The sequence below is a fragment of the Musca vetustissima genome, unplaced genomic scaffold (assembly GCF_032173495.1).
Source record: "Musca vetustissima isolate MV318-11 ecotype Yass unplaced genomic scaffold, APGP_CSIRO_Mvet_v1 utg71941, whole genome shotgun sequence".
NCBI lineage: Eukaryota > Metazoa > Arthropoda > Insecta > Diptera > Muscidae > Musca > Musca vetustissima.
Genome location: NW_026877101.1, coordinates 145518 through 168968, shown reverse-complemented (window position 1 = coordinate 168968; position 23451 = coordinate 145518). Strand labels below are relative to the sequence as shown.

General features: G+C 35.3%; 3 protein-coding genes across 3 annotated transcripts; 1 reads left to right on the top strand and 2 right to left on the bottom strand.

Annotated features, from left to right (window-relative positions):
* Positions 1–6176: 6176 nt before the first annotated feature.
* Positions 6177–7227, top strand: LOC133321666 (uncharacterized). Its single transcript, XM_061530749.1, has 2 exons — positions 6177–6318; positions 6379–7227. The coding sequence occupies exons 1-2, from the start codon at positions 6304–6306 to the stop codon at positions 7186–7188; spliced, it is 825 nt and encodes a 274-aa protein (XP_061386733.1). The 5' UTR covers positions 6177–6303; the 3' UTR covers positions 7189–7227.
* Positions 7228–15395: 8168 nt separating this feature from the next.
* LOC133321662 (uncharacterized) lies at positions 15396–16136 on the bottom strand. The gene is made up of 2 exons (XM_061530745.1): positions 16122–16136; positions 15396–16025 (listed from the first exon to the last, which is right to left on the bottom strand). Exons 1-2 carry the CDS (start codon positions 16134–16136, stop codon positions 15396–15398), a joined length of 645 nt encoding a protein of 214 aa, XP_061386729.1.
* A 4805-nt stretch (positions 16137–20941) lies between these two features.
* On the bottom strand, positions 20942–21610 carry LOC133321661 (uncharacterized). Its single transcript, XM_061530744.1, has 2 exons — positions 21596–21610; positions 20942–21523 (listed from the first exon to the last, which is right to left on the bottom strand). Exons 1-2 carry the CDS (start codon positions 21608–21610, stop codon positions 20942–20944), a joined length of 597 nt encoding a protein of 198 aa, XP_061386728.1.
* Positions 21611–23451: the final 1841 nt, after the last annotated feature.

The following is a 23451-nucleotide window of genomic DNA, read 5'->3' as shown; positions in this document are numbered from 1 at the left end:
TAAAACGCGAATAATTTCCGAAAACTCCATATGCCATTAACGCGCATCCGATTTCGGTGTGCACCCTAAAAAAAATACATCGATCTATACCGATTTCAATGTGGTATATTAAGAACCATGGATGTGCCACCTCACACTATTTTTGAGATAAATTGCGTACATCTCTCTTTCGGCTGAAGTTTTTAAAGTTCTCTTTTCGAAAAAGATCAAAATCCGTATGAGGTCATTTATTGAAGCGGAAATGATACACAGACAACGCAAATAAATCCGCGATATTTTCAAAAACATTTTTGGCAAATTTCGTGTTTTTGGAAGTTCAGTTCCCGCCGTTCTAGTAGATGGATTTTCACGAAAAAGATTTTATATCATCCGAAACGTAAAAAACCTTATTGATCGCGGGTACCCATATCATTCAGTTGACAGATCTAAAAATTTGGCCCGAAAAATAGGTTTTTTAGAAATTTGATCGCACAAAATTCGCACCTTCGGATGAGTATTACTCTGAAGCTGTGCATACTACATACACAAAATACATATCAAATTACGCAGATTCGCGACTACAATAATCTTATAATCGATTTTTATAAATTCCTGTTGGCGTATTAAAGCTAGAAGTAAAATTAAAAAAACACTCAAAATCGAGCTTCAAAATGTCAGCATCATTTAAAGGTAGATGCAGTTAAAATTTTGAAAAATGATACAAAGGGGGTGTAGTCCCCATTTTGTTGGCTTCTAGTTTTATTTTGACACGAAGGCCGTGCAATGAGTGGCTTAGTCACAAATCGATAGAGAACATAAAAAAACTGGTTTGCCTCAACCTGTTTTTACACATTTTTTTACATTAAAGTAGACACAGCTTCCACCAAAATAAAGTTTGGAGGTCAATATCATGAACAGTTTGCAACGACAGATCAATTAACCCAAAACTATTCACTTTTTTTCATATACTTAAGTAGTTCCCGAGTTATAAAGGGGTGAACCTCCGCTTCATCTATGTTAAAAAATTGGCAATATTGCCCATATATTTTTGTCCGATTTTTTTGTAAATGGTGCTCCAAAGTCCTTATATATCTTTCGATTTGCACGAAATTTAGCATTGCATACAGAATTAAGACTAGAATGACGTGTGCATCGTATCGTGGTTTAGATTATAGCTCCAATATATATTTTTGTCCGATTTTATGTTAATGGTGTACCAAAGCCCCTGTATATCTTTCGATTTGCAAGAAATTTGGCATAGATAACTGAATTAAGTCTAGAATGACGTGTGTTTAATTTCGTGAATATCGGTTCATTTTTAGATGTAGCTCCCATATATATGTTTCCGATTTTACGTAAATTGTGCACTAAAAACCCAAAGTTTGTCCGCTTAACACAAAATTTTGTACAGTATACTGAAGTTAATATAAATCCGATCAGATTTAGATATAGCTTCCACACATATATTTTCATACAATTTTAGGTAAATGGTGCACCGAACTCCTAATGTTTTCCGATTGACACGAAAAATTTCACAACGTATCAAATTAAGACTAGAATGACGTTATTACGTTTTGTTGAATGTGGTGCAGATGCAGACGAATGGGTGTCTGATTGGGTTTATATTTTCAACAGTGCGGCATACAGAATAGCATGTATCAAGTTCGCTTTAAATCGATTAGTCCCATTGTACGCAAACGATTCTAAATCTGCCCGAATGAAATTAAATTTAGCATATGTTGTAGAAATTCATCTGTATGAATTGATGTTAGTCGATTCGCTTATAGATAAAAATCACATATTTAAGTTCGTTCATGTCAATTGTGTAATTTAAAAGTCGTAATGTAACGCATATTAGATTTTGGTAACCCACATAAAGCGCGTTATTCACCATACATATTATTGTCAAATGTTTGTTTACCCTAGTGCTGGGCATGCACGGGAACTGGTGCCCTTGTTTACATGGAACTATAAGCTCGTTAACTGCGTTCTCTTTTAGCAAGTCATTTTATATGGCCGTTTCTAATTTACTCTCCGAGCATTTTCTCTCTGCACACTCCTAGTTTACCCACAGCTTTCGCAACATCATCCCACGCCTATTCTTTATTATTTGATTGCGGTAGGATATCATTCTTTTATTGAGTTGGCTGCAATTTGGTATGTTGGGTTCTAATTGGGTACCAAATTCACCCACCAAAATTTATCAATATTGGTGCAATTTTTTGTATAGCCCGGTACCATAAAAAATTCGGTATTTTGGGGTCTTGACCCCAGGTTTCTATTGATTTCGCTTCAATTTGGTACTTTGGATTCCTATTTGGTAACAAAGTTCGGCCCGGCAGAACTTTACGCGTGGTCATTTTTTTTATTCTGATGATATTTAATTGTTTTTCCGTTCTTATTATTTGTTCCACCACTGTATATAATAATAATGAATTATATATATATATATATATATATATATATAATCTGTTTATCAAACCGTAAAATTAAGCCTTGAATTAAATAAAATCAAGTGCTCTGTCACTTTTAGTTATAGACATTTAACACAGTCAATACATTTTAACTTCCAAAACTGAATTTACATCTTACATCAACATTTTATGATTAATGATATTTAACTACGGCCACATCAACCAATATTAAAAATCCATCATGTATATTGATAATCCTAATCAAAGTGGATTAAGTTTTGTGATTAATTTGATTTATACCATACAAATTAGATTGGATATTTCATACAATCGAATCGGTCAAAACATGCTCTTATTATTTGTTCGGTGCCGGTAAATACAAGAAAAAATTCGATTTTGTTTTGAAGAAGCCAATATCTGAATAGGTAAATACACACATCGTAGTTGAATGAAACCTACCTTTATTAGGTGCAACCGTTTTCGGTATGGCTAGAAATTCATTCTCATAGCCTGAGGGAAGGAAAAGAGTGAAACAACAATCGAAGTCAGTGTTAGTCGGCTAAATATTACCTTACGACACAAGATGTTGCTCTGATATTGTTTAGTAATGTTATTGTCATAGCAGGGTTGTATATCTCGTGGACTTTTGCTAGGGTCTATATCTAGTGGAATTTCGGAACTAGTTTGGCAGAAAATTGAAGTCCAGTGGTAGTTATGTTGGGTATCATATGGTTGGCCGACTATCCTGCTCACTGGTTTTACATTGGAAAATCAAACTCCATGTGTGAAAGGTTTTCAGTGTCAAATCAAATCCCGATTTTAGGTATTTTTTGCCTATTATACACATTTTAGGGCCAAATTGGCTGTAATTTTGCACAGAGTTCTCTTTGGGTACCAAATGTCAATGCAAAAATTTATGTATGTAGGTCTATGTCAAGTGGTTTGCCAGTTAATGAGTTTATACCCAATTTTTGACTAAATACTCAAAATAGGGGTATGCGGGCTACCAGAAAACGTGGACCTACATATATACATTTTTGCATGGACATTTGTTGCCCAAAGAGAACTATCTGTGCCAAATTACAACCAATTTGGTCGTAAAATGTGTCTAATAGACAAAAAATATCTTAAATCGGGAGATACGGTTATAAGGGGGATAAATGAAAACTTGGACCCAGGGACCCCATTTCCCATAACATTACTTGTATTGATACAAAAACCATCAGTGCCAAATTTTGGCCGATGATAAAAAATACCTTAAATCGGAAGATACGGTTATATGGGGGCTATATCAAAACTTGTACCCCATATTCCATTTTAACATTTGCTTTGACATTAAAAACATGTAAGAAACATTTTGGCCGCCTATGTCAAGTGGTTCGGCAATTAATGAGTTTATACTCAATTTTTGGGTAAATATTCAAAATAGGGGTACCTTTGTATGGGGGCTACCAGTAAACGTGGACCTATATACATGGACACATGGACAATTACAGCCAATTTGGCCCTAAAATGTGTATAATAGGCAAAAAAATACCTTAAATCGCGAGGTACGGTTATATGGGGCTATATCAGAACTTGGACCCATTAAAATCATGTAAGCAAAATTATGGCTGCCTATGTCAAGTGGTTCGGCAGTTAATGAGTTTATACCCAATTTTTGGGTAAATACTTGGGTATTAACCTAAGTATTTACCCACGTCTTTAAAGTATAGTAAAACTATCCATTCTAAATCGATTTGATAACAGAAACCCGGAAAGATGTGTAAGATGTTGGATTACTGATTAAATATAGTAAATACCCAAATAAATACCCTGAAATGGGTATTTACCCAATTCACATGTGTATAAAATCCCCAAAACACTATAATTAGATGGCAAAGTTATATGAGGCAATCACCAACGTACCCAGGTTTTTTCTCGGGGGATTAGGTGGAAGGTTAAAAAAAAGTAGAAGAATATTAATAATTTTTGGGAGTGAGATTTGTTACCATATTTGTGAAAAACACGCTCAAAACTCCAAAACAACAAACATTGGGGGGTACCCCTATATGGGAGCTATGTCAAAACCTAGAACGATATATCCCAACTTCGAACTTGACCCCTATGCACAATTTTTACGATCCATCTCAACTCGTTTAAAGGCTAGGGTGATTACAACAGACAGGCGGACACCGCTAGATCTTCATAGAATTTTACGCTGATCAAGAATATATGGCTCATTTGCTGAAAGACCGGCATAAATAAAAATCGTGATTTTTGAGTTAATAATGCAGAATTGTTCCCTATATCAGACTTCATATTGTGTAAAAAAATTCAGATGATGATATCATCCACACTCTAATTGGGAAGCTGTAGAAGTTCCTCTGTCCCATATAAAGTGTGAGTAAATTGACAACTTTAAATATATTTTCTGCAAACTCGATTTTTCGATTTATGCCGGTCGGAAATGATTATTTCGATGAGTTACAATTGGACAAACAAACTTTCCTCCAGTCAAATTGTATGAGAAATATTTTTTTTGAACATCTCGTCTTTCAAACTCGAATCCTTGTGTTTAATTTTTTTGGGATTTTGAGGATTTGTGGCACGAAATTGGATGCAATTTTGTATTTTGAGTTCTTAACCGACCCAATCCCAATCTTATATTTTTGATGCTATATGGGTAGAAAAATCTACCTAACATAAAATATAATTTTTGGTTAGGGGCTTTGGGTACGTTTTTCAACCGAATTGACTGCAGTTTCTTATTCTGGGTTATCATGGGGTGTCAAATCTTCCCCCTCTTGATACCGGTCCACCTTTTCGGTGTTTTGAGAGTTTTTCTATCAATGTAACTATTATTTCGCATTGCGGGGCTTTGGTGTGTGGCATACATCTATGCAGAACAATATCAATTTATGTAAAGTTTTGGACACAGCCCCCCATAAAAATATTATATCCCTTTTTCGATATATTGAAGGTTTTTAGTTGAATTCAATTTAAATTTCCTGTAATTCGTAATATCTACAAAAATATCCATCATACGATTTAACTAAAATAATCTGTACTAGCTGTAAACAAATGTATAAAGCGATTTTTTCATAAATTATAGGGTCACCAGGAAAAAAACTTGAAGTATGATAAAATGCCCTTCTGTGTTTAGGGCTTTAATTCCCAACATCACCCCCACACCTAGAGCACCAATTTTGTAGCATATTTTCATTTATTGGACTATATTGAAATTGAGATATAAGATTTTCAAAATATAACAGTAATTTCCGTACAAAAGCTCAAATTAATTCTATTTTAGTAATTTATATCCATAACAAACTAAAAATAACTTCCAAAAAGTAGTGATGATACTGTAGGGCATAATAACGCTTTCGTAGAAAAGAAGATGGCCAGCTACAATAATTAAAAGCAGAGAAGAAAAAAATGTAATTAAGTGATCCGCATGTAATCATTAGATTATCAATATGATTATTCCCATATCATGGTATGAGTGTGCGTTATTAGCCTCCCCTTCGCATGAATGGTCATTTCTGAAGATTCCAACAGCTGACTATACCGTCTATTGGTGAAATGATGAAGTGAAGAAGAAACATATTTGAAGATAACAGGAAAACAATAATAGAGAAATCTAAAATCGCCAGCTTGTTACTTACGGCAGACAACGAAAGAGATTCGAAAATTTCTTTGATAAATCACACACAGTGAAGGTCCATACCACAACTATTGACATTGTTTTTGTTTTCGGGTGTCTGCGAGAGTGATGTTGACGAATTTCAGTTACTATTTTTGGATGGATATAAATAGCATCTGTGACCGTTGTAAGATCAGTACAAACTCAACAACACAGCGTAAAACAACAGTTTCAAAGAAACAACAACAACTTCAACTGCTATTTTTGTAAATCTCAAGCCTAGAAATGCGTGGATTCATTGTAAGGATTTCAATTCGGTTTTGGGGACGAGATAATAATATAGAGTTATTTGTTTTTTAGGTTATGTGTTTGTGTGCCGTAGCCTTGGCTGCTCCCCAGGGTTATAACTACAATGCCCAAGGTGTTAGTGGTGGCAACGTTTTTCAACAACACGGCAATTTTGGTTCAAACTTTGGAGGCTCTTCAATTGGCTCAGTAGCTGGAGGTTTCCTTCAAGGTGGCCATGCTGTGGCTCAACAATCTCAATCCTTTGCCGGTCATCAACAAGTTCAACAACATCACCAACAACAGGCTATTGTTTCCAAACGTTTCTTCATTCACTCCGCCCCGGAGGATGTAGAAGAAGATACACAGGAGAAACACATTACCATTGGTGTACCCAAAAAGAACTACAATGTTGTGTTCATTAAGTCGCCATCCAAATCGACTAAGAAGACTTCAATCAAAATTAGCCCCGCTCCCACCGAAGAGAAGACCGTCATTTATGTGCTCAACAAGAAAACCGATGCATCCGACATTCAAGCCGAAGTTGTTGAACATCCTACCACCACAGCCAAACCTGAGGTATTCTTCATCAAGTACAAGACCAACGAAGAAGCTGCTCATGCCCAGGAACAAATCCAAGCTCAATATGATGCTTTGGGTGGCAGTTCCCAGGTCAGTGATGAAGGTGTTGCCCCTGTTAGCTCAGTCATTGGTGCCTTGGGTAATGCTGCTGCTGGTGGTGATATCAACTCCGGTGTCAATACTGGTTCCGTTGCCATTGGAGGCGTTCAGTCAGCTGGCGGTAACTTTGCTGGTGTCTCTGCTGGTCATGCTGGTGTCCAACAAACAAATAGCAATGCCTATTTGCCACCAAATTTCTACTAAATTTCAAAATTTAGTTAGTTGAAATTTTGTAGTCTAATTTCATTTTTTGTAAGACTACATGTTGTTACTGTTGTTTTCTGTTTTACTATTTTTTGTTAAAACATTTTTAGAAAATTATTTTTTTTAGAAAATAAATCAAAACAATTTTATTTGAAAACAAAGTTTATTAATTTCTATAAATGCCCATATTTAATTATAATGATAAGTAATCTTGACCCACTAACGTATGATTTGATTTCTCCACGGGCCTTTGAAATACACATAATTATTTATTTATCTTGTCCATCGCTATTAATTTGATTATCCCAATTAATCTTATTAAATATGTTTGTAACGAAAAGAGTTTAGATATAATTATATCAATTGTTTATGATTAGCTGCTTTTGATTTGCAATACATATTAATTCATACACATACACATATGTGCATACAGTTGTGGTCAAAAATAGTAGTTCTCATAATAAAAATCGTTACTTTATACAAAAAAAAAAAAAAAAAAATTTCATCAGACTAAAAATAGAATACACATGTATCGGCTTTAAATGTTCGCCATAAAGTTTAACTATAAGTCTGAATAGACCAAAACTCCAAAAACAGCTTAAAATGTCAAAAATTGATCTTATTCCGAGTTTGTATGAATGTTTCCCACTAGAAGTCGTTTTAGAAGGATGGTATATAAAGGAAAGTGTATATTTCGGGTCGGTTTTGTGCAAAGGGTCAAAATTATGTAAATCGATTTAAATCAAACTATTCATTATGCTACCAGTTCATAATTTAGTTTATCGTTTTTGCTCTTCCAGAAATGAACTTTTTGTCAAAAAATTGGGTTCCTGGCCAAATAGTGCGAAAACTTTTTCGCGAGTTCATACTATCAGCGGCCAAAAATAGAATGGGTCGTAAAAATTTCATTCCGTTGTCCTATAAAATCGTTAACACTCAACCAACTTCAATGAAAATTGGCAATTTACATTTACTTACGTCCATAAAATCTCTCTATAGTTGTTTTATTTTTGTTATTATATCCTACACAACTATGATGTAAGGGTATTGAAGCCTTGTATGGCCCCACGAGTTTGTAACGACGTGAAATATTGGCCCTAGACCAACCTTTTATTATACCGATCATATCTCGACTACCTGAGTCGATCTAGACATGTGTGTCCTTCCATCCGTCCGTCTGTTTATTATAACTTCGTAAGGCGATACAGGCAGATCACATCTTCACGGAATTTTGCATGTAGGACCGGTTCTGGCCAGAGAAGATCCCTATTGTTTTTGGAAATTATTCGTCGCTCCAGTGCACTGAGGGCGAAATGGATTTTTCAAAAATTTTTATTGCGCCAAAATTGTATCTCTGTCGATTACTATAATACCCACTGATCTAATATATCGATTATATTCTGATTGATATGATCCAGTTGAACAGCTGTGAGCTGTCAAACACAACATATGTTTCAGCCAATGCATAACTAAGCTTCAACATGTGTTTTCTTTACTTTGCCAAATTTTCTCTAAATTAGCATTTGTCACAATTAAGTGAATGAAAAGTTGATTTATTTATTGTTAGAGGTATGTTTTAACTAAAAAAATTAGTTTGTGAACTGTGCTTAAGTGTTGTAGAAAAGATTAAGATTGCATTTATTGAGCCTTTAAAACAAACAGTAAAATTTTACAGAGTTGTCATAATATTTAGAAATACTTAAGATTGTAATGTATAATCAAAATTTACAATAATTATGTGTACAGCACCATAATTAAGAGTAAAATAGACACAAAAATAAATTCAGAGTGTTAATGTAATAATAATAAACTCAATTGAACTTATAATCTAAAAACAAAACAAAAACCAAAGAAAATCAAAAAATAATTAAAAAAAAAAAAAAACAAACACGTATATTACCCCCTATGCGTACCAGGATAAGCTTTTTCGTAAAATGAACACCGAGTATTGACATAAATGTCAAAATTCGGTGGATTTTCATTAATATAACCAATAGGCGCAAGTAATCTGTATTCCTCCAAGAATATGACATTTGATTATTATAAACACCTGACACGTAACTGTTATCATGATTTTGTACCCTATGAATAAATTTGGATATCAAATCACAAACGGAGTAACTTTTGACTCAACATAAACCACTCTGTTAGAAAAACGTTTGCAAGGTGATTTGAAATATTTACCACCTAAATATTTTACACCTAAGTATTTTAAGGAATTTCCTATAGGAATTTCAACGTCATTAAAATATAATTTCAAATTTTTACTTTCCGGAACAACAAATTTTTTACATTTTCCTGAGTGTTGTAGAAAAAATATAGTTCAAGTATACTATACAAATCATCTGCTTGAAAAAATCCAAAGTAAGACTTCCTATCGGAACTTCTGATATTCGTGTGTATTCGCGCTAGAATGTTTTTTTTTTTAATTACTATGTCGTCTTGTGATTGTAAAATGTTCAAATGATCTGCAGCCACCTGTAACTTTACATGATACTGCATTTTTTTAGGAAAAATGTCGATGCTCAGACGATAAGTTTACTAAAAAAAATTTCTGTCATTGAAACTCATATATTTAATAATATTATTAATATCAACAGGTACGATGCTAACAAAGTTCTTCTAATAAACAAAAAAATTAGAAAATTTGTTGCAAAATTTGGTTGAGAAATGGAAATTCGACCATAGAAGCAGCCACAAATTTGAAGAAAACAACAAGGAATGGTTAGACGGACAACTTTTATTAGTTAATCCGCTGACTAATCGTGGAACAGCCAATAAAAAGTTTGACGAATGTTCCAACAAAACGAAACTAAAATGTTATCCAAATGGAGTTCAATTTACGAACTATTCAGCTCAAGTGCCTTTACAAGATATGGTGGATTCATTCTTCTATCAGTATTTAATGTTGCTGAACGGAGTGAGCAGAATCTCATTTCTTGCGGGCTCAAAATCGATATTGAATCTTTTAAGCAATATGCTTTACAGACCGCAGAAATTTTCTCATACTCTATCCTTGGTTTTATATGTCGTGTTCCATACATTAAATCTTAATACATGGAGCCGAAATAATTAAAGTATCACCACTTCCAATAGAAATAATGTTGGAAGAAGCGTCAGAAGCCCGGCGAAGATTACCGCAATTTCCGTGAGCACCATACGCGAAAGACATCCCGATTAAATACAATGGAAGACTTAATGCAGGCGCTTTGTGTTCATCAGATCCCTTGATTTCAAATTTACGCAAACCACAAGCAACCAAAAACCAGTAAGGAAAGTAGTAAAGTCGGACGGGGCCGACTATATGATACCCTTCACAACTATGGGTATATTAAACAGGACTATTAACATGAAATTGGATGAAATAAAATATTAATCTAAATGTGAATCTACCTAGATCTATCCATAAAGTATGTAAATCGACTTCAAACAAATATAAATGGGTCATCCGTTTGGTTATGTATGTACTTCTAGAAAACGCAACTACGTAATTCTATATTCTATATTTTGTACGTTGTGCAAAATTTGATGTCAATCTGACTAACATGAGGAGTTTGATGTCCAATTTACTTGAAATCGGGCGAAAATATATATGGTAGCCCTATCCAAATATTAAGCGAATTCAAACAAACTTGTCAGGTTAGGTTATACTTATTTCAGAACGTTTTGTTCCTATTGGTTTCATGGTGCGTCAATTACTTAAAATCAATCTATAATAAAAGGCAGCTTAATCTAAATCTGGACCGATTTTCATGAAACTAGGCAGACATCATTCTAGGCTCAATTAAGAACGTTATAACAAATTTCGTGCAAATCGAAGGATATATAGGGACTTTGGTGCACCATTTACATGAAATCGGACGAAACTATATATGGGAGCTATATCTAAATCTGGACCGATTTTCACGAAACTTGGCAGACATCATTCTAGACCTAAATGATTAGGCCTTACCAAATTTCGTGCAAATCGAAAGATATATAGGGACCGTTTACATCAAATCGGTTAAATATATATATGGGAGCTATATCTAAATCTGAACCGATTTTTCCCAATTTCAATAGGGTTCGTCCTTGGGCCGAATAAGTGACCTATGCCAAATTTCATCCAATTCGGATCATAAATGCGACCTGTACTTTGTTTACAATTTAACATGGACAGACGGACGGACGGACATGCATAAATCGACTTAGAAAGTGATTCTATGCATATTCTCAAAAGGAACCATGTGTCTATCTCGTTTCATTTTGCCTGTTACAAACATATGCACAAAGACATAATACCCTGTACCACAGTGTGGTGAAGGGTATAAAAAAGAAAGATGCCGATAATGATATTTTACAACTTTTGTCTGAACATTGTGTATGCAAATCGGAGTATAAAAATATATCAAGCACAACCGAATGAACAGAAATAAAGGCCTATGTTGACCAGTGAAAGTTTCTGGCACACAGCAGCATTTTTGATGCTCAACTCTCTACACTTAAAATCTAGTGAACATGACAATATTTCTATACCCTGCACAACTATGTTGTCAGGGTATTATAGCTTTGTGCAGCCCCAAAAGTTTGTAACGCCGCGAAATATTTGTCCTAGACCCACCTTTAAGTATACCGATCGTCATATCTCGAATAGCTAAGTCGATCTAGACATGTGTGTCCGTCCGTCTGTCCATTATAATTTGTAAACACGATACAGGCCACAGTTATGGACCAATCTTCACGAAATTTTGAATGTAGGATGGGTTCTGGCCAATGAAGGCCCCTATTGTTTTTGGGAAAGATCGGTTAATATTTAGGGGATGAAATGGACCAAATACTAATTTTTGTCGGTTTTTCTGGCCGCTCCAGAGGCCGCAGTTATGGTCCGAACACCGTGAAATTTTACATAGAGAAGGGGATCGGGCCTAAGAATAAGCATGCCTGTTTTGATAAAGATCGGTCAATATTTAGCGGGTCAAATGGACCCTAACTTTTGTGTGAAAAATTACAAAATTTTTATTCTGGGGCGTATATACTTGCTCCTGAAGGACATATACTCGAGAGGTTGATGAGAGTTGTTGACCTTCAAATTGATACCAATTATATGGCTGTATGTATACCGAGGCGGGAGTTATACGTAATTAAGTAAAGGTGACTATGTGCATATTATTACTATTACTCCATTAGAGGACGGAAATGTCGCGCTGATTGCTTTGAAATTGTACATGAAGTTCCGATTATGGTCTAGGGTGATGCTTATAGTTTTCGGTGAAGTTGAGATTTCTTTCAGAGGGTGCAATGAACCGAAAACATTAATTTTGTCAGATTTTCTAGTCGCTCTAGAGGCAATTATTATATGCACAACATCACATATTTTACAAGGTGAACGGGATCTGACCAAATACTTAGAGCGGCTGTTTAAATGAAGATCGGTCAATTTTCCGAGGGTCAAATCAACCAAAACCTAAAGTAACCAATTTTTATACCCTTCACAACTATGTTGTCAGGGTATTATAGCTTTGTGCAGCCCCAGAAGTTTGTAACGCCGCGAAATATTGGTCCTAGACCCACCTTTAAATTGATACTCGGATGCGGGAGTTACACTTAAATATTTACAGGTGCTTACGTATTCATATATTATTTAGTAACCTATTACCACACTGGAGTGCGGAAATATAACGCTGATCGCTTTGAAATGATCCATGAGGTTCCAGTTATGGTCAAGGACAACGCCTAAAATGTTAGGTGATGATCAAATAATAACTTTTCGGATGAAGTGGACCGAAAATTTAATTATTTGTACTTTTCGAGTTTCGAGCTTAACAACATCATTTTAGACTTAATTCAGTACTTCAGTAGTGTTGGCGGTTTATTTGGGATACCATTTGTATTTTGTTTTTATAAAAAACATCTATCTATTAGTGGGGAATGTATGGCATTGATTGCCGAGGGGTAAGGCAGTGAAGACTATAGTTTCGGATCACGCCAATGATCCTCATAAGTTCTCTTAGTTTTTTGTTGGGATATTCTCCCCAGAAGCTATTGCTTCTATACAAAAAACCCTTCAAACCCAAATGTCTCTTGTAACAAAGCGAAGTACTTACCTGACAAACGTACCAAATTTTCGTACCAAAATTCGTGCAAATCGAAAGATATATAGGGACTTTGGTGCACCAATTACATAAAATCGGACGAAAATATATATGGGAGCTGTATCTAAATCTGAACCGATTTTGACTAAACTTTGCCACATCATTCTAGACTTAATTCAGTACGCTATGCCAAAATTCGTGCAAATGAAAAGATTTCCAGCGACTTTGGTGCACCAATTACCTACAATCGGACAAAAATATATATGGGAGCTATATCTAAATCTGAACCGATTTTCATGAAACTTAGCACAAATTATTATAGACCCAAATGCCAGTACGCTATGCCCAATTTCGTGCAAATCGGAATATATATAGGGTCTTTGGTAAACCAATTACCTTAAATCGGATGAAAATATATATTGGAGCTATATCTAAATCTGAACCGATTGTCACGAAACTTTGCACACATCATTCTATACTTAATTCAGTACGCTATACCAAAAGATTTCCAGGGACTTTAGTGGACTATTTACCTAAAATCGGGCGAAGCTATATATGGGAGCTAAATCTAAATTTGTACCGATTGCCACGAAACTTTGCACACATCATTCTAAACTTAATTTAGTACACTATGCCAAATTTCGTGCAAATCGAAAGATATATAGGGACTTTTGTACACAATTTACCTTAAATCTGACGAAGATATATATGAGAGCTATATCTAAATCTGAACCGATTTTCATGAAACTTGGCATACATCATTCTAGACCTTATTCATTACGCTGTGCCAAATTTCGTGCAAATCGAAAGATATATAGGGACTTTGGTACACAATTTACCTTAAATCGGACGAAGATATATATATATATCTAAATCTGGATTTTCACGAGCTATATATAAATCTTTCGAAATTTTATATAGGTTTTGTACACAATTTACCTTAAATCGGACGAAGATATATATGTGGGATTTTCACGCTATATCTAAATCTTACGCTGTGCCAAATTTCGAGCAATTCGATATTTTATGAAATTATATACACACATCATTCTAGACCTAATTCATCATGCTGTGCCAATTTTCGTGCAAATCGAAAGATATATAGGGACCGTTTACATTAAATCGGACGAAAATATATATGGGAGCTATATCTAAATCTGAACCGATTTTTTCCAATTTCAATAGGGTTCGTCCTTGGGCCAAACAAATGAGCTGCGCCAAATTTCATCCAATTCGGATCATAAATGCGACCTGTACTTTGTTTACAATTTAACATCTACAGACGGACAGACGGACGGACGGACATGCATAAATCGACTCAGAAAGTGATTCTATGCATATTCTCAAAAGGAACCATGGGTCTATCTCGATTATTTTTGCCTGTTACAAACATATGCACAAAGACATAATACCCTGTGGTACAGGGTGGTGAAGGGTATAATAATAATGTGAAATGTAACTTCATAATGTCTCTTTCATAGAAGTCCTGCTCTCTATTTGCAAAAAACTCTAGTAGTTGATTTTCGCAATCCTCCCTAGATACCAATTTTTTATCATTAATGAATTGGTATGGCACCCAAACTTCGAGCTTCTTTTTGAATCCAACTTTGTTTGAATGATTTAAAACAGTTTTATGGTCGATTTTTTGCTCCTGGGCGATGTTACGACTGCTAACATGCCGGTCAACTTCGATCATTCGGCGACCAGCCTAATGGATTTATTTCTCTCCAACCTAATATTTTCGACCGACTTCGTCTTAATTGGGCTCCAGTTAATCAACGGAATGATAATAATTCAATTCGGTTCACATTTAGCTATAGATCACACATTTTAGTTCATCCAATTTCTGTTAGGATGCATCTGTTTAATATACCAATAGTAGTGACGGGTATAATATAGTCGGCCACTACTTTTCTTGCTGGTTTATAAAACATACATATTTCAAGACGCTTCCAGCCCTCAGCTTACAAACTAAGTGTCTGAAATTATTCTATGTTGATTGGTGCCAAGAAATTAATAAATAATATTGCAGTGCTTCAAAATATATTAATTAAATAAATTCATTTCTGTTTTATTTATATTCTTAAATATATATTTGGATAACTCTAATAATAATAACAATGATAAGGCTTATTTCTAATACCTTATTACAGCTGGCAAATATGCACCATATGCATAATTTGTATTAAAAATCGATTTACCCTGATGTCGCAAATTATCTAAACTTCCAATAAACGATGACACTGGAGATATTCCCTGGTTGGATATGCTGCTTGAACCACCCAACTGTTCAAATGAATCTCTAATACTATGCTGAGCATGTTCAGCTTCAGCATTTGTTTTGTATTTAATAAAGAATACTTCAGGTTTTGTCATTGTGATGTGGGGTTCTTCAACATAGGTTTCAACTTGAGGTTTGGCTGTATTTCTGGTCAAAACATAAATCGCGGTTCTATCTTCCTGAATGGCAGGAATGACACGGATTTTGGTTTTTTGTTGTTTAGTGGCGGGTGATTTTACAAATACAATGTTGTATTTCTTACGGGGCACACCAATAACGATATCTTGATGTTCGATTTCAGTTTCTTCTTCCTCTGGAGCTGAATGTATGAAGAAATTTTTTGTAACCAATGGTTGTGGATTGTGATGCAGCAGGCTGTCTACCGCCTTAGCAGCAACTGGTGCCGTCGAATATTGTACACCGGGTTGACCAGCATAGTGGTAGCCGTTAGGAACTGCAGCAGTAAATGCAAAGGTACAAAATAGCTGTTTTAAGATTAAAATATAATTATTATGCAAAAATTGTTTCAATATAAAACCAAATTGTATAATAGTCACATGAATGAATATCAATCTACTTACAATAAAAGTTCGCATATTTTTAGCTGTGAATAAGGTGTGGATTTACTTATGAATGAATCTATCGGTTAACAGTTAAATTGAGATAGCTCTGCTGTAGATGAATTGTCGTAGATTTTATATGTGCTCCAAATAATTGACCAAACATTCATTTATTTAATGATCTGTTTTGTATTTTTGAATGTAGAGTTGATGCTCTGAACGAATAGGTGAACACTGAACAAAATATCAGCGATTTTATGATAACTTAATGATTTCAATTAGTTGTACCGATCATTATCATGTATGCACCCTAGTGTTCGTTGTGAGTATTATTTAATGGTTAACTTATCACTCAATTTATGGAATACTTTGCTTGACCTTTAGTTGGTACGAGATTGAAAATAATGTGTGACATGGCCTATTGTTATTACTCATAATTATAAGTGACATTATCACAACCTCCGTCATAGAGTTAACTTGGCCGACTATATGATACCCTTCACCACTTTGGGTATACTGTACATATGTGTCCTTACAATTGCATGTCAAAGTTCCCTCGAAGGAACATACTCATATCTTTCTGCAACCTATGATAAAATTAATTTCATTCGGGTAGATGTAGAGTCGTCTGCGTACCATAGAAAACGATTTATAGCAAAATTTATGCACGCTATTCTGTAGCTCGCACTGTTAAAAATTTATTTCAATTAGACACACGTTCGAACTACATATGGAAGCTATGTCTGCATCTGCACCAATTTCAACACAACGCAATAACGCCATTCAAGTCTCAATTTGATACGTTGTGCAAAATTTCGTGTTAATCGGACAAATCGGGAGTTTGGCGCACAATTTAGGTAAAATCGTACGAAAATATATATTGGAGATATATCTAAAACTGAACTTAATAAACGTCATTCTAGACTTAATTGGCAAATTTAGTGCAAATTGAAAGATATAAAGGGAATTTGGAGCACCGTTTACATAAAATCGGACGAAACTGTATGGGAGCTATATCTATCTCGTTTCCTTTTGCCTGTTAAAAACATATGCGCAAAGACATAATACCCTGTACCACAGTGTGGTGAAGGGTATAAATACAAATGAAGGTATCTTCTTATTTTAGATAGGTGAAAATGTTGCTAAAATCCACAAAATACCATATTACAGGCAATCCGATTGAAAAACGTGTCCAAAAATTCCCAAAATACCGACATGGATCAATATTAGTAATTTTTTATACGGAGATGTGGGGGTACCGTTATATTGGGGCAACCTTAAAACTTGGTTAAAAAGATTTATTAATTACAGTCATTTTAATTGAAAAACGTGTCCAAAAATCCCCAAAATGTCGAATGTTGGGGAATACCGTTATATGGGAGCTACCCTGACTTGGTTCAATATTAATATTTTTAGTACGGAAATGTGTTATACAATAAGAACTCAAAATACTAACCAATTCGATTGAGAAACGTGCCCAAAATCAGAAAAGTACCGAATATTGGGTGTATGTGGGGGCTAAACAAAAACGTGGACCGGTATATTCTATTTGCAATACCATCCTGGGAATACTAGCAATTTCTGCGAACAATTTCAGAGTTCTAATTTAAATATTGCGATCTCTATCGTGATTTCAAGAGATGGAAATTCATAATGAAATAAATAGTAAGCTATGGACAAGTGAATTACCTCATTTTTTTTTAACAAAACTAAAGCAACTCTGCAGTACAAACAGAAATATTTCTTGAATTATAAGTCGGTTTTATGCAACTATATCTGTAGTGAACGTTCATCACGGAGGAGGGCCGCAAAAAACATCAGTTCGTACTGATCAACAAATTGGCATAGCAGTATAAACTACCTTCCTATTTAAGATTTCAACGGAATTAGTGAGAGGGTTATCGTTGGATATAACCTCAATAAAAGAGCGCGGACGAGCTATGGTAGCAGATCAACATGCCCGGAAACTATAATGAATGTCAGATTACTTCTACAAGAATCGGAAAACCGTATAGGCTTTCGCAAAAGCTCATATTCATTGGAATCCGTATCAGTGGAAAAATATAAATTAAACCAGTGAGCGGAGCAGTATAGACGGACGGGGCCGACCATATTACACCCTACACAACTACCACGGAACTCTAACTTTTGCGTATGTTTATTTCGAGCCTGATCAATATTTCGTGATTTTTGCACCCTCTTGACCGATTAGAGATTAACAGCACCTCTTCCTTACAAATACATATTTTCCGAATATCTCAATATTCTGTTGTCTTGACCATACCTGGATCCTCAAGGAAAATTTCAAAGCTATATTTCCCTCCTCTATTGTGGTAACATGTTACTAAATAATATATGAATACGTAACCACCTGTAAATATTTACATGTAACTCCCACATCCGAGTACATACGACCATATAATTGGTATCAGTTTAAAGGTGAACCACTCCTCTTGGATATACTATCAACTTCTTGGGTCTATGTCCTTTAGGAGTAAATATATATGCCATAGAATACAAATTTTGATATTTTTCACACAAAAGTATGGGTCCATTTAACCCGCTAAATATTGACCGATTTTTATCAAAACAGGCATGCTTATTCTTTGGCCCGATCCCCGTCTCCATGCTAAATTTCACGATGTTCGGGCCATTATTGCGGCCTCTGGAGCGACCAGAAAAACCGACAAAAATTTAGTATTTGGTCCATTTCATCCCCTAAATATTAACCGATCTTTCCCAAAAACAATAGGGGTCTTCATTGGCCAGAACCCATCATACATGCAAAATTTCGTGAAGATTGGTCCATAACTGTGGCCTGTATCGTGTTTACAAATTACAATGGACAGACGGACGGACACACATGTCTAGATCGACTCAGCTAGTCGAGATATGACGATCGGTATACTTAAAGGTGGGACTAGGACCAATATTTCGCGGTGTTAAAAATTTTGGGGCTGCACAAAGCTATAATACCCTGACAACATAGTTGTGTAGGGTATAAAAAGCACAAAAAACTAAGTCTTCGGTCCAATACATCCCAAAATTATTATCTGATCATCCCCGAAAATACTAGGCGTTGTCCTTGACCACAACTGGAAAATTTCAGAGCGACCAGTGCCATATTTCCGCCCTATTGTGTGGTAATGGGTTACTAAATAATATCTCAGTACGTAAGCACCTGTAAATATTTAAGTGTAACTCCCACATCTGAGTACGTACGGCCATATAATTGGTATCAATTTAAAGGTCAACCACTCCTCTTGGATATACAATCAACTTCTCGGGTCTTTGTCCTTCACGGCAAATATATAAGCAATAGAATACAAAATTTTTAATTTTTCACACAAAAGTCGTGGTCCATTTGACCCGCTAAATATTGACCGATCCTTATCAAAACAGGCATGCTTATTCTTTGGTCCGATCCCCTTCTCCATGTAAAATTTCGCGATGTTCGCGCCATAATTGCGGCCTCTGGAGCGACCAGAAAAACCGACAAAAATTTAGTATTTGGTCCATTTCATCCCCTAAATATTAACTGATCTTTACCAAAAACAATAGGGGTCTTCATTGGCCAGAACCCATTCTACATGCAAAATTTCGTGAAGATTGGTCCATAACTGTGGCCTGTATCGTGTTTACAAATTATAATGGACAGACGGACGGACGGACACACATGTCTAGATCGACTCAGCTAGTCGAGATATGACAATCGGTATACTTAAAGGTGGGTCTAGGACCAATATTTCGCGGCGTTACAAACTTTTGGGGCTGCACAAAACTATAATACCCTGACAACATAGTTGTGTAGGGTATAATGAATTTAATTTAAATATTAAAATATCAGACACGAAAAAATGAGGTCAAATAATTAAAGGTTCAAGCCTCAGTATATCAAGGGTGCTTGAAAACATGAAGGGGGAGTCAGTAAGGGTATGGACATGTTTTTCTTTTTATACAGTTCGATATATTTATGAGATTTGTAATATAATTGATAGCCTCCTTTGCTGAAGATAATATACTTGACTGGGTGTCTAAGCATGACAATAATTTCAAATATACATCGAAACATGTCAAAGATTGATTGCGGGAGTCAAAAATCAAGGTTTTAAAATGGCCATCAGATCTTCACGCTAGAGAAAAATCTTTGTAGTATCATACAGGGCCGTACGAAATTATTATACCCTACACAACTATGTTGTCAGGGTATTATAGCTTTGTGCAGCCCCAAGAGTTTGTAACGCCGCGAAATATTGGTCCTAGAGCCACATTTAACATAGGTGAGTGTTCAAGGAAGGAGTCTGCCGAAGTGGGTCTGGCAGTAAACGGCAAGAAGACCAAGTTGATGATATCAACGCGCAAGACGTACAGTAGACTCGGACCAACTGTGGATCTTGAGAACTACAGCTTCAAGGTACTCAAAGATGTTATATACCTTTCTACTGCCATAAATAAATATAATGATATCAGTTTTGAAATTCGGAGAAGAATAGTGTTGACCAACAGATGCTAGTATTGTCTAAGTAAGCAGTTCAGAAACTAGACCACCTCCTAAAACCAAATTTCTTGATTCAAGACATATTTTAAATCCGAGTCACGTTTTCCAATTCACTTACTCGATAAATCTCCTTTGCCATCAGATTTTTTTTTAAATATGACTATTATCAACATCTAGTCCATCCACTTGTTCATCAGGAAATTTGTCTCCAATTCGTCGCTAATGTTGCCGGCAAAATATGTTTGTAGAAAGAAACAACAATTATATTAACTACTAACAACAATTTACTAAATTTATTTACAACAACATTGTGCAACAATTCTAACTATAAAACTTTAACAAATTAATGACTTTCGGTTGGGGGTAAATATTCACCAGTTGGCGCAGCATCAGATTTTTCTTGACCGCTTTGTTGCAGTGTATCGAAAAGACCAATAACAGATTTAACAAGAGCAACACCTTCATCGGAAACACTTGTGGTGCCACCCAAACGATCGTATTCAGCCAAAATGTGACGTTGAGCATGTTCGGCTTCCTCGTTTGTACGATATTTGATGAAAGCAACTTCAGGTTTGCTGGTGGTTGTAACCGGTTCTTGAACAATGGATTCCACAATAGGAGCATCAGCTTTCTTCGATAGAACATAGACAGCAGTCTTTTCCTCATTAACAGCCGGTGTGATACGGACCTGAATCTTTTGTTGTTTCTCAGCTGGAGCTTTAACGAAAACTACATTAAGGTTTTTGCGTGGTGTACCGACAGCAATGTCGTGTTGATGGACTTCTACACCTTCCTCTTCGGGGGCTGAGTGAATAAAGAAACGTTTTGAAATTCCAGAGATAGTACCCACACTAGGACCATTTGCTTGGCTAGGATAGTTGTACCCCTCCAGTGAAGCAGAGCACAATGCAACAAAGCACAATACCTACAAGTTGATAATAAATATATAAATTATAAGAAATAGAAAATCATTTGAATTAAAATATTTATCACTTACAATAAAGGTACGCATATTTTGTTTCTGTTACGAAATTTAACCGAATGTTTTCGAAAATGTATTTGATCTGATGAACTCTGGGTTCGTAATATGCCTTAACTGTTAATGGTCGATATATTTATACTAACTCTCTAGTTGTATATTTCATTAAGAAGATATTCATTTATCATTTAAATGATTGTCGATCAGACCTCCAAAATATCTATGCCAAATGTTGATCTCTTAGTTTGTTTCAACTAGTTAGTTCTTCAATATTAGGCTAAATGTCGACGGCCAATATCATTTTTTTTATTTGAAGATTTAAATCAATTTGTCATAACTAATTTTGAACACAACAGGGAATTATTCTTCACAAGTTTGGTAGATGTTGTATAATATTTATTTCGACCTATTTTCTCAAATTTTAATGTAAAATTTGAGAAAATACTTTTAAGTTTCTATAGAGGTAAAGTATTGTAAAAGGCCGAAAACGTCTGTTTAGCTCCATGAAGTATTCATAGTATTGATCTATATCAGCAAAATTGTTCCATACCTAGCAATGCTATTTGTAAAAATTTTAAATAAAAAACAAGTAAAAATGTCGAACTTTGTATACCCTCCACCAATAAGGTTAAAAAATAACAAATTTTGACAATTTGTGGGGAGGTACTAAAAGGAGTGGACCGATAGGTTTCATCTTTCACCACTATACAGGCTTGGTTAAAATATTAGGTTGTGCAAAAGTTGGTTCGCATGCTAGTACAAAATAAATTTTCAGCTAAATTTTGAGAATGAGTAAGCCGACATTCAACTTCTTCGAAACAAATATTACGATGTGTAAAGTTTAGATGAAATCGGCTACCCCTTGCGCACCCGCTGACCAAAAAGACTGACATTTGCAAATCGACTTCAAATTGTCTGAAACGGCAAAGAAACATTGGGACTAAAACTAATATTTCGATTAGGCACCTTTATGCATCCAACGCACCGACAATTGAGCTTTTTAAAGCAAATTTATCTTCATTGCATTTGTTTATTCACCAGGAATCTGTAATACTAAAATACAGCATTCGTTATATATCTATCTTCTGCAAATACATTTGCATTTGTCTTCGTACATACATTTGTCTTCGTACGAGAACTGGGATGCCATAATGATTTGCATGCAAGTTTAGTAAGTTCATTAATATTGGCACCGAAATTGGGTTTAGTTTACATAGATTAAAGGTTTTCTGAGGAAGGTTCGGCAAAAAGTTGAAAGGGCGGTGTTGGCGTGATACCGATGAGGGGGAGAAAAACCAAAAAAAAAAGAAAGAAAAACAAAATAAAACAATTTAGGTATTAAATGTGGTTTCAAACTTTATTTGGCAAGTTAGTGAGCTTCCAACGAAACAAAACTTTACCTTAATGCGTGCGTTCGAGAATGCAAGCTGAATCAACGATAGCGAGATTGCAAGTTTTAGCAACGAGAGTTAGAATGCAAGTAAGTCGCGGTGAGCAAATGTAGCGTCAACAAAGTCGAGATCACATCGTCGACCGTAGCACTGGAAAGTCCTCTCTGCATCCGAACTGAGCGAATGTGACTTCTAGGAGAGGGCGTAGAAAAGAGAGAATACTCTATCCTACAATCCGAACCAGGCGAATGTGACTCCTAGAAGAAGTGCAGAGAAGATTCCCCCATTGACTCAAATGAGTGGCCAATTAATGTAAATAATAATTGGTATGCTACGGAAGGGTGAATTATTATTCACCCTTGTCGTAAACAATGTATCGAACCTAAATAGGCGGTAAAAACATACAAATATAGATTTCTTGTCTATGAGGACCCTACCTAAATGTATATGAGCATTATTATCGGTACGGAGCGGACCATATCA